Source organism: Trachemys scripta, chromosome 10, assembly GCF_013100865.1.
Source record: "Trachemys scripta elegans isolate TJP31775 chromosome 10, CAS_Tse_1.0, whole genome shotgun sequence".
Taxonomy (NCBI): domain Eukaryota; kingdom Metazoa; phylum Chordata; order Testudines; family Emydidae; genus Trachemys; species Trachemys scripta.
Window position 1 is genome coordinate 62,167,294 of NC_048307.1, and position 16,099 is coordinate 62,183,392.

The following is a 16,099-nucleotide window of genomic DNA, read 5'->3' on the forward strand; positions in this document are numbered from 1 at the left end:
ACAGTTCTGCATCCTGCCACAGGTGCAGCACGGAGTACCATATGGCATAAGGATGTTTGTGCTGTGCTGTGCGGATATCCTGTTTCAAAATGATTTTGTAGAACGCTGCAGATATTTGGTACAGTTTTTCACTAATATTATGAGGCATGCATTAATCTTCTCTCTTGAGATTGACACCTATTAGATAGGATTTCAGGATAAGATACTAGCTTTTGTTCCCCACCTTTGCACCTGGCCTCCTAGGTGCAGCATAGTAAAAGGTTGTAGTCCTTGCATATTCCTGTAGTAGTGTCATCTAACAGGTTTTTTTCAACTTGTTTACTGAAGAAACCCATTCCCCGCCCCCCTTTTTGGTCAACTACAGACTTTACTCATATTTAGGTTGCTGTATCCTATGTTTCAAACTTAATGTCATTTATAAATCTTTTAGTTCTCTAGTCCCATAGGCCAGCTTCCCTCTCTTTTGACTGAAGGGTAATTTTTGTTTTTGCACCAGTTTGTTCTAGGATGGCAAGTTTCTTGTAGATTTCTCCACTGATTTTTATGATCTCTCTTTAAATCATTAATACACGTAGCCTTATTAAAAAACAAAATGAAACCATGATCAGGTTATTTACCTATACAATGAAAATCCTCTTCTTCTCCATATCCCATCTTGAGAATCTGTATGGCGATCAAAGGTATATTTACTTCACTCTCTGGTGTTTCCAACCAGAGTCTAGTAAGGCTTTTCAGAGTTTAAACTGAGGATAGATGGAAATGACAGGGATTAATTCCTGCTGCATATCCCCAAAGCACTGCTCATCACTGAAAAGTGTCTTTCGCACAAAGTATCTATGGGGTCTTGAAGTACTTTGTTTTTTTGTGATTTGAGTTTGTGAGTTTGAATTTACATAAAGGTTCAATTCAAATAAGGATTATACTACATGCTTGTGCTATTCAAGGCACCAAGCCAATCAAATCTGGATTCCATACTAAGGTTTGTGACACTTTCCTGCCTGGCGGGCCCTTTGATGTGATGTCATGGCCAGCTGACTTCACTAAACAAATTGTAACCACTTGTTAGGATGTTGAAAAATAGCAAATATTTTTTTTCATTAAAATTTGCAAGTTTTGATCCTGTAAAATGAAGATTTTCTAGTCGCTTTCATTAGGGTTGCCAACATTCTAATCGCACAAAACTGAAAACCCTTGCCCCAACCCTTCCCCTAGGTACCGCCCCTTCCCCCCCTGCGCCAAGGCCGCGCCCCCCCACTCACTACATCCCTCCTCCCTCTGTCACTCACTCTCCCCCACCCTCACTCACTTGCTCATTTTCACTGGGCTGGGGTAGGGTGTGGGGTGCAGGAGGGGATGAGAGCTTCGGCTGGGGGTGCGGGCTCTAGGAGGGGGCCAGAAATGAGGGGTTCAGGGTGGAGGAGGGGGCTCTGGGCTGGGGCAGGGGGTTGAGGTGCAGGGGGGAGGAGGTGAGGGCTCTGGCTGGGGATGCGGGCTCTGGGGTGGAGCTGGGGATGAGGGGGTTGGAGTGCAGGAAGGGGCTCCGGGCTGGGTCCGAGTGGTTCGGAGTGCAGGAGGGGGTTCTGAGCTGGGGCATGGGGTTGGGGCACAAGAGGAGGTTTGGGGTGCGGGCTCTGGGAGAGGGCTCAGGGCTGGGGCAGGGAGTTGTGGTGCTGGGGGATGCAAGGTGCAGGCTCCGGGAGGGAGTTTGGGTGTGGGAGGGGCTCAGGGCTGGGACGGGGGGTTGGGGCACGGGAGGGGGTGGGGGCCCCACATGTCCTTCAGTTCCTAGGCGGAGGGGTGGGCAGGCAGCTCCGTGCGCTGCCTCCACCCGCAGGCACTGCCCCTGCAGCTCCCATTGGCCGCTTATGGGGAGCCATGTGGAGCCAGGTAGGGAGCCTGCCTTAGCCCCGCTGCGCCGCCGAATGGAGAGCCCCCAGGGTCCCTTTTCGACCAGGTGCTCTGGTCGAAAACCGGACACCTGGCAACCCTAGCTCTCATGAACCTCAAAGTTTTTATGTGCGATTTACAGAATGTGTCCATTTATTCTTAGTTCAGTTTTGTGGCTAAATTGATGTTGGTCCTATCCATGTAGTAACTTAAATTACAGCTAATAAGAGTGGAAATAAAATATCACTATAATTATTTTATCAAAACCTCTCCCTTTGTTTACTAACTTTCTCTCAGACCCTATTGATTTTGAGCCTCATTTTCATTAAAGCCTCTTTATGCCACTCTGGCAATGTAAGGTGGCTTTAGAGTGGGCATAAATGTAGTTTAAACCTACTTTAAGGCCCCTTTATACTGCCAAAGCAGGGCAAAGGGGTCTTCCTGTGAATGAGGATCAGATTGTTCACATCGCACTCCCCGTCAGTACCTAGCCCGAGCTGGGCAAGCTAATGATCCAACCAGCGGACCATATTCGGTGATGAATCCTGGTCACATGCCACCTCAGGCACGTTGCGCATATGCTAAGAAGAATAAATGACCTAGGTCCCATCAATGTTGTGGGAAAGATTATAGTTCCTTTTAGGTACCAGAACCTTACTAAGAATCTTTTCAATTTGTTGATATTTTATAATAAACCCTCTTTTCCTGTGACAGGGATATTTTAAAATAGGGTAAATAGTGTCAGTTGTAAGATTTTTAACTTGCTGCACTTTCTCCAGTGTTACATAATACTGTTCTGACTTTCACTCTTTATTTGGGCCAGAGTGTTCCTTTCTTATTTTTAACTTTTCAATTCCATTTGTTCATTTGTCTTTTAGGAGATTTTTTGTAAGGAACATTCCACTTCAAATTGTGCACAAAATATGTGATATTTAAAAAAAAAAAGTTCTGATATTAACATTACGTAATTTAACGAGGGTACTGTGGAGTATATCTGAGTTTTATCTGGCGAGATTTGTGTACTGCTCTATCGCTGACTAGGCAGAGATACACAAACGCTGCAGGCTGTTTGATCTCCTATTAATGATTTTTTTATAAATACATTCCTTATGTGACAATGATTTTTAGGAATTAGATTTGAAACTCTTTATAAGTAATACAGTACACACAGTAATTGTATCATTTAAATTATGACTCTAAATTACATACTATGATTATTCATCTACCTTTATCTTCGCAATGTTGCCAACTCTCATGAATTTCCTGAGAGTCTCATGTTATTGGTGTTTTTCTTAAAGCCAGAGCTTTGAGAGTCATGAGATTCCACAAGAGTCTTAATTTTCTTAAAAAAAAAAAAAAAAAAAAAGTTCTAGTGATGCATGTGGAAGAATGCTTGAAAACGCTAAGGATAAAGGCTCAAAAACCAGAAGAAAAATAAAAAGAACTGATTTTATTTTTAAAAAAATCTCAAGATTTTTAAATTAATCTCATTTTTGGGTCTCATAATTTTTGAATATTTGGGGTTGGCAATACTGATGTTTGTTTATTCACTTTGATCTCAAATGATTTTAAATTCTGCTACTATTTCTCCATACGCAGGGACACAGTTGTCGAGGCAAACACATTTGTAAAATTGCAGGCCTAATTTGCACAAGTGACTAACACATATATACAAAATGAAAAAGGACTGAATTATAACCCACCCCTTGGTAACGCCCCACACATCTGATCTCCCTGATTACCCGGATCACAAGTCTGGTGGGAGGGGAAGGGGTGGGGTAGGGGCTGCTACACCAATATTCTCCCCCCCAAGAAAGCCATGGCTTTACCTCCCCTATGTTTTGGCTACCTGAGATGACTGAACATGAGAGTGTATGGTAATTGCCCTACACCGTATACTCCCCTCCCCCTGCAGTATAATTCCCCAAAGAGGAATTTCAAAGGAACTGTGACTCAGAAGTGTGAAATGTGACTCAATATCACATCACATTTGGGGCTAAACTACAAGTCAGTATTTTCTGTCACAGAAATGATATTGTCTTATCTGGATGAAATATTATACAAAGTCAGTCTCTAATAATCACTGCAGGCCTGGGCCAAAACCCAAGGAAAACCTAGATCACTAAGTGGCTTCTTAGAGGACTAGTAACACATCATCTGAGGCAGACTACCAAGTGAAAATACAGCCCACCTGCCTTCTGGAGAGTCAAGAGCTGCACCAGGAACCCATTAGGATTTGAGGATGGGCCAGAATTAGTGGTCATTGTTAGACTTTTTTGAGAAGTGGGGGCGGGAGGGGAGTATTTTTTTCTTTCTCTGCTGGGAGGCAGTTGCTGTGAGAGGTTCCCTTGTCACCACAATATTCTGTATTTGAAACTTTCCTTATGCTCTTCTGAGCAGCTCTAACTTTCAGATTCACATGTATCTAAGATGTATCACATGTATGTAACTAACAACCCAGTCTATATATACAGTTTTGTTGTAGTCATGTCAGTCCCAGGATATTAGAGAGACAAGGTGGGTGAGGTAATATCTTTTACTGGAACAACTTCGGTGGATGAGAGAGAGACAAGCTTTCAAGCTTACACAGAACTCTTACTCAGGCCTGGTTTACACTACAGTTAGATCGACACAAGGCTTATACCGACCTAACTATGTAAGTGTCTACACTAAAATTTCACTCCTGCCAACATTACTGCCTCACTACGCTGACTTAATAACTCCACCTCCATGAGAGGCGTAGAGTCAACGTTAATGTAGTTAGACACTGCATTGCTTACATCTACTGTTACTGGCTTTCAGAAACCATCCCGCATTGCCCCACATTGACAGTACAATCAGTACAAACGCTCCTGGTGGGGACGCACACCACCAACACAGGGAGCAAAATGTAGACATGCACAAGTGATTTAATTACTGTTGCGGCTGTATGCCAACATAAGTTAGGTCCATTTAGTTTTGTAGTGTAGACATGCTCTGTCAGAGTGTCACAGCTAACTACAAGATGGAACAAATTATTTAGCATAAGGAGTTAACACATATTTCAAGGGACCACTCGAGGTAAAATGGCCCGTTAACAACCCTCCAGTCATAAGGAGGAAAGGAAGAAAAACTGCACAACAAAAGACGAACCTGGGAGCTTAAATTCATAATTTAGCTAGACACTAAAAGTCCTGGATTGAACAGAGACACAGGTCTGGCAGCGGGCTGAGCGGGGCCGGCGGCCGGGACTCCAGCGGCCGGGACCCCGGCTGGCACATGCCGGTGGACGGAACCCCAGACTGCAGCGGGCTGAGCAGCTCAGCCTGCTGCCAGTCTGGGGTTCCATCTGCCGCCCCCACTGCCAGACTGGAGTTCCGTCCGCCGGCCCCCAGAAATGTAAAATGTATTACTGGCATGCAAAACCTTAAATTACAGTAAATAAATGAAGACTTGCCACACCACTTCTCAAAGGTTGCGGACCCCTGGTGTAGACAGTGCTACAGCGCTGGGAGCCACACTCCCAGCACTGGTAGCTGTTCCCTCTTGGAGGTAGTTTTATTACAGCGCTGGGAGAGCTGTCTCACAGCGCTGGAGACGTGGCTACACAGCCGACGTTAAAGCGCTGCCGGGGCAGCGCTTTAACGTCGGCTGTGTAGACATACCCTTAGTTTCCCAGACCTGAAGAAGAGCTCTATGTAAGCTGGAAAGCTCGTCTCTCTTACCAACAGAAGTTGGTCCAACAAAAGTTATCTCACCCACCTTGTCAAACCAATCTATAACTTGCCTCAATAGAGTCCAGGATATTTAATAGGATGGGCTGTTTTAGAAAAACACTCCACTACTTTGGGCACAAAAACTTTTCTTTCAAAATCCAGCATGTAAGCTTAAATTTCTGATTATTTTTTTCTGAACAAATATTTCTTCTGGACAGTTTAAGGAATCCTCTCTTCACAACTACTTGCTCTATTCCCAATTAATGGATTTGAAAAACACGTACATGTTTAGGATAACAAAACAAAACATGCATTTTGCCTTGGAAAAAATGTATTCCAGGGCAACAGTTTATCATTATACTCCTTTATTTCTTACTTCATGAAAAGATGCTTAAGACAAAAGCATCAAAAAGCTAATGCTTCCATTTCAAGTAATTAGCAATGTTGTCAAAACGTGGAAATTTGGAATTTTTAAAATATATGCCAGTAAAATACAGGTTTTGGCACAATGTTTCTGAGGGAAATTATGCATTTCAGTCAGAATTCATGCCGGTTTAATACTGCAAAAAAAAGCATCTATGAACTTTTGCATGAATTCAGAATGGTTTGACAATTTGTACCTCTATCTAATTTGCTATTTTGAATATCCACTGAAAGAGCTTTTTGTTCTTGCGATTGTTTGACAATTGGTGTTTAGACCTGTTCAGAGGGCTAGCTAGTGGCCTATACCCCCTTTAGTTTGGGATCTTAAGTGAGACTGACGTGATGCATAGACCTGACTCTGGCCCTCTCTGCACAGGGGTGAATTCTCCCCCACCCCCCTGCTAATTACCTCTGTTGCATGTGTACAAGACATTGTGTGAACAATTCATTATTCATTATTGACTGTTCTTCCCCTTCAGAGTTGACTCGGCCCTTTCTTTACTCTCTAATATAGATACACTGGGTTCCATGCAGTTTATTGTGTCGGCTTTTTCAGAGGGACCTGAAAAAACAAAGTTCTTCTTTGTGTGGATGTTAATAATTCCACAGACCCTTTTGTAAGATTAGAAGTTTTCCTGGTGTCCTTGGCCCCTTCTTCATTGTGCAAGTTGCTGTACACGGATTGGTTGCTATCTTGGCGCGGCCCCAAACGTTCAGTTCATTGAGAGAGTTGATTTTTTTCAGGTGAAAGGTTTTATATTATTATCACATATTTCATTATTATATTATTTACTTAAGGCCCCAATCCTGCAGTTGGATCTAGAGCACTCTTACGTTGGGCTCCATGTGGATGCAGAGGTCCACTCTAATAAAGCTGATTGCAGGATTGGGTCCAAAAGTCCAAAAGACTGATGGAAAATGCAGGGTATCAGTATGGTCATTATTATTCTTAATTATTTGTATCATTGCAGCAGTTAGGAGTCCCATTCAGGGACCAGGACCCCATTATGCTAGGTGCTGTGCAAGCACAGGAAAAAAAAAGGGGTCCATGTATCTCATCTGGACCAGTTTCTTTTGAAATGAGCAGAAACCTGATTTCTTTTAATATTGGGTACTATCCATTGAAGTTTACCTGGAGAGGATTCTCTTCTTATATCACATACTCACCTTGCAAAATTCAGCAAAAGGTGACTGGCACACAGTCATGACCACAACGCTGATCTTGAAAACTGATCCTAAGGGTGTCTGTGAAGAACCCCTACTTTGGGGCTGCATGCAGGTGCAAGGGTCAACCTGCATTAATCAATTTGCAGGATTAGGACCTAAGTTAGTTATACAATTAAGAAAAAATTCAAGTCCAGTTACTGGTGTTACCAATGAAGGCAAGGTCTGAGGACTTCAGAAGGACTTAGATCAAGCCTTAACTGTATGTTCCATGAAATAATGTGGAACAGTTTTACATTAACTATGTAATTAACCTTTATTACCAATGTAATGTATGTTTTCTGATCAGCAAAGGCTTCAGGCAGAGATGAAACAGAAACATTTACTTGCTGTGACAAAGACAGTGACTGTCTGGGCAGAGTTCTTGTTTTTTTGCTGTATAGGAAAACTTTCATTGGAGCTATGTGAATATGTAGGGTAAATTGTATATAAATTTTAAAATTCAGATCTCATTGAGTGTAGTTTCTTATCTTCAGAATCACAAAGGTTCACCAGTTAGATAAAAAAGACATGTTTTCCTAATTAGATAATCTCCAAACTACAATTCAGTCTCTTTTTTATGCTGTTACAATATAAATATTGTAAAATAACAGCATCACATTTGAGGTGTCTTATGTAGCACATTTAAAAATATATATTAATGTAGACCAAAATAAAACACAATTCCACTCTCCAGTGTGTGACTCCAATATTTACAAGACCCTCTAATTGATTGTTTACTCCATTTATCGGTTTCTTTTGGTGGAGGAAGGAAGCATTATGTTGGGCTACTAATTTACTTAATTGTTTCAGGCTTATGCAAGGAAAACGAATAAGGGATCACATTTAAGCTGATCCCTCAAACTTCTCTCCCAAAAAAGTCACATCTATAGAGTTTAACTATTATGTACCTGCTAATAAATATTTAAGAGGTTCCATTTTATTTTTTTAATTTATTTGTTTGCAAAAAATGACCTCAGTGTTGAAAGAACTGTAACAACGAAGAAAAGTGTTTTATTTGTGAATATATTACAAGTTTCTATCCTATTTTTCCTTCTTTATAGCTGCATTCAGTGTGGGCAAGCATGACAGCTGCTCAAACTCGGCAAACTTCCAAGGAGTTGAGTGTATGCCTGACCGATGTGTCATGGAAGAGTCTGAGAGTCCAGGTGAGAGCCCTTTAAAGATAGTCCCCGAGTATCAAATGATAAATATGACACAGCTTTAGAGCCAATCAAATAAAGCACATTGTAATGCTGCTTCCTTTTTAGCAGCTGCAATGTCAAATTAATGGTCACCTCCTGGGGTCATAGTGTGGAGCTGTTATCCTTTCCTCTTTCATCAAGCATTCAAGTCCTAGAAAGGATAAAAGCTTTATGACCAAAAAGAAAACTGACACTACTAGTTCATTATAATTAGTTTTGGACTAAACTGCTTAGTTAATATATGTACAGTGTCTGATCCTTTGAAGGTAGAGTAAGATTATGAAAAATTAGAAGGATTGTCCCTACTATAGCTGAATATAAAGCAGCCGTTCGGATGCTATAGGTCTGGAGAAAAGCAAATTGACAGTGTTATAACCTGATTCCTTTTTCAAATCAACTCACAGTAGTTATTTCAATTAATGATTTTTAACATGAAATTATTAATTGCAGTGATGTACATAAGCTGCATCCCCTTCTAGTGGCTATGGGATTTGTCTTAATGTTGCTTATTTCTCTATGTATGGTATATGTAATAATCTTATTAATTGAATCTGAAGGGAGAGCAATTAAATGTAAAGTGCATCTAATTGTGTCTGATTAAAAACATAGTGTGTGATTAAATTTTAAAAAAGGTAAGCAAGGTGTGGGTCTGGCCCACATACCAACGTGTACGTAACATGTACACAGTATTCCTTAGTGAAAGAGTTAAACATCTTTTTTTCACTTGATATTTTCCTTTCCTACTTTATCTGGTTTCTGTGTACCCTCTTGCATCTTTGTGTGCTGATCCGTGTATCATATTTTTGATTCATCCTCTCTGCGGCCTGTCAGCTTAGTTAAGAGATTTCCAAATCTTGCAGCCTGCACTGACAGGGGGCAGCTGCCAACAGTCCCCTGATCCTTCCCCAAGGAGCTCTGCTGAGATTTAATTTTCAGTGAAAGGGTGCAGTCTGAAATCCATGTCAGGTCCCCTAAGTCATCTCAGAACCCAGATAGGACCCATGGCTATGGGATTATATTTCAGTGCACTCCACTCCTTCAAGATTCCTTGGGAGTTGAACTGCTGTCATGTACCTGATTTGAACTACATTTCCTTTTCGTCTTTTCCACAGAAATGAGCAATGGTATATATTAGAATAAGTGAAATCAGTGAATTGTAAATCTGCACCTATTTTCAAACCATTTCGGCTTGATCTCACTACTTCGCAGCAAAATGCAGCATTGGATTTAAAAATAAAAGGTACCAGGGTTAGGAAACACATTTAATTCCGTACTTCAGTTATACCAAACCATTGATGGTACCATACTTTAAGGCTTATGCCCTTCAGGAACTGTCTATAAACCTTTCTAGAACTGTTACAGATAACAAATGTACAGCCTCATTTTTTATCTGTTTTGGACAGAAGTTAGAAAGAATTAATTAAAGGTTAATAGTCATAACTGGTTCAGGTGAGAATTAATTTAGGACTCCCTCTGCCTAAAGATGATATGTATTAATTTTAACCTTACTTTAAGTTGTTTTGGGTGACTGAATGTGCCTGGCACTGGATGGGAGTGTAGAATATATAGTTCTGCATACCATATGTGGGTGTGAAATAAAGAAAAGGATGTAAAACTGTCCAGCGGTGAATATTGATTGGGAAAAATGTGTGTTGAGAAAGAATCTAAACTTAAAAATTGAGTTTCATTCTGTCCATCTGACATCATTAAACTGCTAATAAACAATGAATTACTCTGGCTTTTCTCTCTGCCCATTCCTGCATTTTAAGACATCTTGCCTTGTAGGTCTGAAAATCTCTGGAGATTTCACTACTGGTCTCACTGCTTTCCACTGAGAATTTGTGGCTTGGTTGTCATGGAGACATCGTATTTCTCCAAGAATTGCTCATATTGATCCGTGGACAGGCGTAAATGGCCAGGCGACTGTGAGGAGTAAAGGGGGCTGGGCAGTACTATAAAATGACCAGAGGTTATGGGTCGGAAATAAGCTCATAGCAAACACTTAGGTAAAGAGAAAGAAACAGTTTCATTTTGTTTCAGGATTTCGTTTTTGCACTTTGTGCCATTGTCTTCTTTCACTATAGACTGAAAGAAACTTGTTAGTCACTTGTCATGTCAGATCTTTGGTGCTTGTCCTGACACAGCTGTCAGCCTTCCAGCTCTGTGCAGTTCAGGGACACACAACAAAGAGCCAGCAACATGAATTATTTATTGCTCCTTGTGTGGATGAAATTCTGTGATAAGAAATTAAGACACTTCTGACAGAAGCGTTTGTTTGAAAAGAAAGATTTTGGTGATAGAATGCTTGAAGCTTACCACTTACTTTTTGTAGGCAAACATTAAAACAGTAACATAACATTTAGTTGGGTACTATTTTCTTTAGTCTTTGTCACATGTTTTTACTTTGTAGCATATTTTACTATTTGAGAGCATGAAGGATGTCAGCATTTGACTTGATGAAACCTACAACTTCAGAATCTGTGTCCCATGAATTCTAAGCCAGGGAAAACTTAGAAGCTCCACCTAATCTGTTATTAAAAAGTGACCTATATATGTTTGCAGAGTAGTTTGCATTTTGCTTACAGTACTTTGTCATATGCTGCATTTCCTACAGAAACACCAGTAAGGAGTATATTGACTTTACCGTCTCTTTTGATGAAGTTAGGGTGAAAGTACTACAGTGCATCTTCAAAGAGCTCTATAAGTATTCTTAGAAAGGTACTTTACTATATTTTATTGGAACCAGTATGGGTTAATACACTCCCTCCCACTGCTGCAAATTTGGCCTCAAGCAATCACAGAAAAGGGTATATACCCAGGTGAATAGCAGGAATCCATTAGACAAGCCAAGAAAATAATCTGGGATTTACCTATAATTTTCAGTGTTCATAATATGATATGACTAGTCTCCGACAGGTAATAGAACCCCTCAGCCTGCACTTTCCTCTTGGATAATTCATTAGTAAACATTTTTCACCTGCACCAGACACAGATAAATATCAGACTAGGGTTTTTTGCCTGGGCAAACTGGATTTTAGTTGCTCTCTTGCATGTACCTACAAGATGCCATTACCTGAGATAGTGGCTCATGTTTGTATCAGCCCTCACACAAAGGAAATGCTGCTTCTATCCCAGATGTCTAATACTAGGTTTGTGTCTGCCAGTTCCCTACATGCTGAGGACTACTTCTCTCTAACATGCAAAGCCATGGCTCTTTAAACTTGTCCCTGCTTTGGCCTGTAACACAATAATCAAATAATGTCAACACTTTGTTTATAGAACTGGTTATCTAGGCATATCAAAACACTTTACAAATATTAACTGACCCTCGCAATGCCCCGGTGAGGTAGGGGTTACCACCACATCTTCCAGGTTGGGAAACTGCAACACAGAGGTGTTAAGTGACTTGCCCAAGCTAATGCACCAAGTCTGTGGCAGAGCTGGGAATAGAACCCAGATGTCCTGACTCCTACTCCGGAGCACTAGACCATGCTTCCTCTCAGAGGGAGCTTAGGTACCTTTCCTGTCCAGGGAGGAGTATCGTTGCAGGCATACTTTCCCCACTACCCATGCAGAAGTCTCTTGGGAGCATTATGGGGCTCTAGCTCCATGGAATTGGAGGGGACCAGACAAAGATTCTTTGAATTTTACCCACTGAAACATGGAGAGAAAGCAGCACAAGTTAATGCAGCCTGAGATTTCTTTGCCTTCTGTGCTGTCCTTTAGCACAGACCCAGTAATGGGAGCCCCTGAAAGCCTGGCTCATGCAGGACCAGTGTTGTCTAGGGATAGATGAGAGCAAGTGGGGCCAGGAGGAAGAACATAGTCAATGCACATTGGCATAAATGTCCCTTGCCTACTTTGGACCTCCCAGCACAAATCTTGCCATATTCATCAGGTAAGCAGGTAGAAACCCAGGTATTTCCAGTGGTAGTGAGGACACATCACGCTCCTCCAATGGAAGAGTGAGTAAGAAGCTGGAGGTTGAAACTAGCAGAGCATTTTCTCCCCTGTGTGGGTGTAATGGAGTATACAAACACCATGCAGGAGACAACGGGATTAAGGAGGCCCTGTGGGCCCAGGCAGCCCTGCCCCACCACACCCTCAAAGCCTGCACAAGCTGGAGGAAGAGCTTAACAAGGGAAGCAGAGTAGCTCAGTTACAGGCAGTGATGTGCACTCTGAATTCCTGGGAAGGAAGTCCCACAGGAGCTCCTGCTGCCTGAGGCCTGGTGATACTGACTTGGCCAAGTGTGCAAAAGAGGGACTGGTGACTTCTGAAGGTTAGAAACTTAGTTTGTATATTCAGTTATTTACTTTATCCTGTGGGAAGAGGAGGTACTGGTAGGAAGTGATCCAGAGAGGCAGCTGCATAGCACCTCCAAGTGCAGGGCTTAGCTGCCTACCACTGGGCCCAGGATTGGAGTGTGGTAGAGGGTGGGACCAGGCTCCCCTACCAGCACCTAAAGAGGTGACAGTGATAGATGTCTGTCCCTCAGCAGGGAATATAGTTGGGGAAGGCCCGAAAGGTCCCTGAGTCCAGCCCCCAAGACCCTGTCTCAAGGGAGAAGCCCTTGCTAATTTCTGAAGACTTCCACATTATTGGAGTCTTTATATGTGCCCAGAAGGGGGTGGACTTGAATGTGTGTCCTGGCCAGAGGGCTGAGTTGCTGAAAGGACAGACCACCTTAGGGAAGAGGTGTAGTGAGAAAGCGGAATGCCCAGGAGGAAGACAATCTGCCATACCCTTGCCTGACCACTAGGCAGCACTGGCAGTGAGTTTTCCCCTTCAGAGTGGGTCTTTGCTGTTTAAAGGAGAGTGGGACCCTATGTGATGGCCTTCAAAAGTCTGTCAGTACCTCTTTGGTTAAGCCAAGAACATTCATTTGTGCATCTTAAATCCCTCCTGTCACTTCACACTGAAAACATTGCTTCTAAATATTTTGCCCCTCATTCTCTAACCAGCCTGACCAGAATAAAATTCTGCTTGTATTTCAGACACTAGTGAAAAATCCCTATAGTTTCACACCTTGCTTAGTTTCATGTACCAGAAAATCCTGAGCACAAATGTGGGGGACAACAATCTGTGGCACTCCCTGAGATTTCATTTGTGAGATATAGCACTATACTAAGTGGGAAAATAAATCAAAAAGGAAAGATTCAATTGGCCAAGTGCACCTGAGAGCCATGAATATGCAGCACTGAGAGTGACTGTGTTGTTAAGAGACGGGTTATAATCACCCTTTAGAATACCTGATTAACACTCCAGTGAATGCAACTCTAAGGTATGTTATGTAGATCAATGCAGTACCACTTATAGCTGTAGATCAATATCCCGTTTGTTGGAACTTGATACTCAAATCGAGGTTTTTCCATTAAATTTCACAACTGTGGAGCACCTTATGAAAAATCAAGGCTATTTTTTCCTTTTTCTGGCTCAGGTACCAATATCACAGCAAAAAATAGGTAACAGTAAACAAGGACGGATTCAAGAATGGAATGTTAGCAATTGCTGATGATGCATGAAGCAGAAAGAATGTGGAATGTATGGACAACCCATTAATCATAACCACAGATAACACATACTGGTCATGGTCTGTGTTAAATAAAACTTTATAAACATTTTATCATAGTAACTGTATGATAGTATTAAAATATACCATGTGCCATTTAGAATTCAGTTTCAAAGTATCAAATTATTATTCTATTTTTTTCCACATGAAATTAGGGAGTAAATCAAGAAGACTGCATAGTGTGGTATGAAAAAATGTTTTATATCTATACAAATATAAATTGATATCTACTTTTAAGGAATCTAATCTCCTGGATTTTTGGCTGTAATTATTAGGACTGCAAAAGAATTGACTGCTTTTATCTCTCCCTCTCTATTCTTACCTTATCTCTTCATTGCATCCACTTAAACAGTGGCTTATAAAATACCTAGTATAAGCAATATTTTAAATTTAGGCTATAAGTATTATCATACATCAGCTAGGAAAATTCATGCGACTAAAAATTGGATTGATTGACTAATTCCCATTTCTGGTAGACTCTTGATAAATTGTGACAGGACTAAGATGTCATACCTGAATAGTATAAATCACTATTACTCTTATTTCCACTTATTCTGTGAGTCCAGTTGAGAGAATGCATGCATTCCGTCTGCAAGTGAAGTGAAAATGCAATCATCTGTTAGCATTTAACAAGAATTAGCTGTCTCCTTCCAAAATTGGGAAGTTTTGCACATCTAAAGAAAATTTGTGTTGAATTGCTTTGAGAAGATATATATGCGCTCTCAAGCCAATTTGATTTCTATGTTGCTTTTTGTGATGTCTGCTCTTTGAGGGGGTAAAATATTTTGTGGTTGTAGATTGCGGTATACTTGAATACTAGCATAATGTTGATGCATAGCTTAATTTCACTACAAGAGTGTTGAGGGTTTTTATCATTTTATAAAGTGATTTATCACAAACTCTTTTAAACAAGTGAAACCGTGCCTATTAATCACACCACAGAATGTTCCAAAGTCAAATGAATACATTTGTTTTCCAGATGAGATGAAACAGCATCCTTGGATATCCAAGGTGTGTTCCTGCAAGGTGTGTTAGATAAGCCTGCTCATTCAATGGAACTAGAAGGTGGTCAAGTACAGCAGAAGAACTGAAAATACAGGACTCTTTCATAGGGGAACAGATATTCTTTACTGTGTTTTGATACAAGAAATATTCAATGTATGTTATTTATCACTATACCTTTCAGAATTAATTTTCAAAAATTTCTTTCATATCTGCTTTTCTCTTCTCAGTTATTGGTTCCATGTACAATGACAGCCCTTCAGTAGAGTCACATTGATTGAATATAATCTAGATTTTTGTTAACATATGCAACATTACATGATTCCTTGTTCTTGAGATGTTTTTCCACTAACAGAAGGAATGACTCCCAATCTCAAGACAGAGACATTTTGTCATTATTAGTAAAATTCACTTTAGAAGTATTATGGTAAATCTATTTGGTAAATATTACACTTGACATAAATTTGAAGATTTAAATTAATGTTAAATGTTCTCTGTCTTGTTACTAAACTACGTTTATTACTGATAACATTTAAATGTGGGGAAGACCAAATATATTTAAAACAACTTGTGCATCAATGTTTGCCTGAATTTAAAGAAAAAAATGTAAGCATTTAATTAAACTGAAAATTAAAAATTAATGTGTGTGATTGCATTGTAGGTAAGTGATTCTGCAAATATCAATTTTAGGGGAAAAAATTGTGTGTACATGTCAATGTCAATATGACATTTGGAGAAAGCTGCCAATAGCAATCCCTGCTGAAATGGTGCAGTGTGTAGAGGTGCTGTTCACATTCCTCAGAATGTGGAATTTCAATATGTATTTGCAGTGCAGATATAGATAAAACACAGACTTCACACACCTACATGCTTGAGTCTTGTCTAGATCTTGTGCTGTGTGGGCCACATTCTGCTCACTTATTCTGGAGTAACTTCACTGACCTCACTAGACTTTATTCCAAATTTACACAGGTGTAATTGAAAGCAGGATATGACCCATATTGTCACCTGAGATAAATCCATGGTTAATCTACCTCTCAGTGTTTATGATAAAAGCAGAAATACAAATGAGAATGTAAAACATGATTAATTTATAACTACCCCTAGCAAAA

At 40.6% G+C, this 16,099-nt stretch overlaps 1 protein-coding gene across 1 annotated transcript in view; it reads left to right on the forward strand.

Moving 5' to 3' along the window:
• The window catches only part of WDR72 (WD repeat domain 72), a 187,541-nt gene extending 171,931 nt beyond the window's left edge, over window positions 1–15,610 (forward strand). The window contains exons 19-20 of the mRNA XM_034784930.1: window positions 8,273–8,377; window positions 14,965–15,610. Of these exons, the coding sequence (XP_034640821.1) occupies window positions 8,273–8,377; window positions 14,965–15,020 (161 nt within the window). The 3' untranslated portion in view covers window positions 15,021–15,610. The remainder of the gene's footprint in view (window positions 1–8,272; window positions 8,378–14,964) is intronic.
• Window positions 15,611–16,099: the final 489 nt, after the last annotated feature.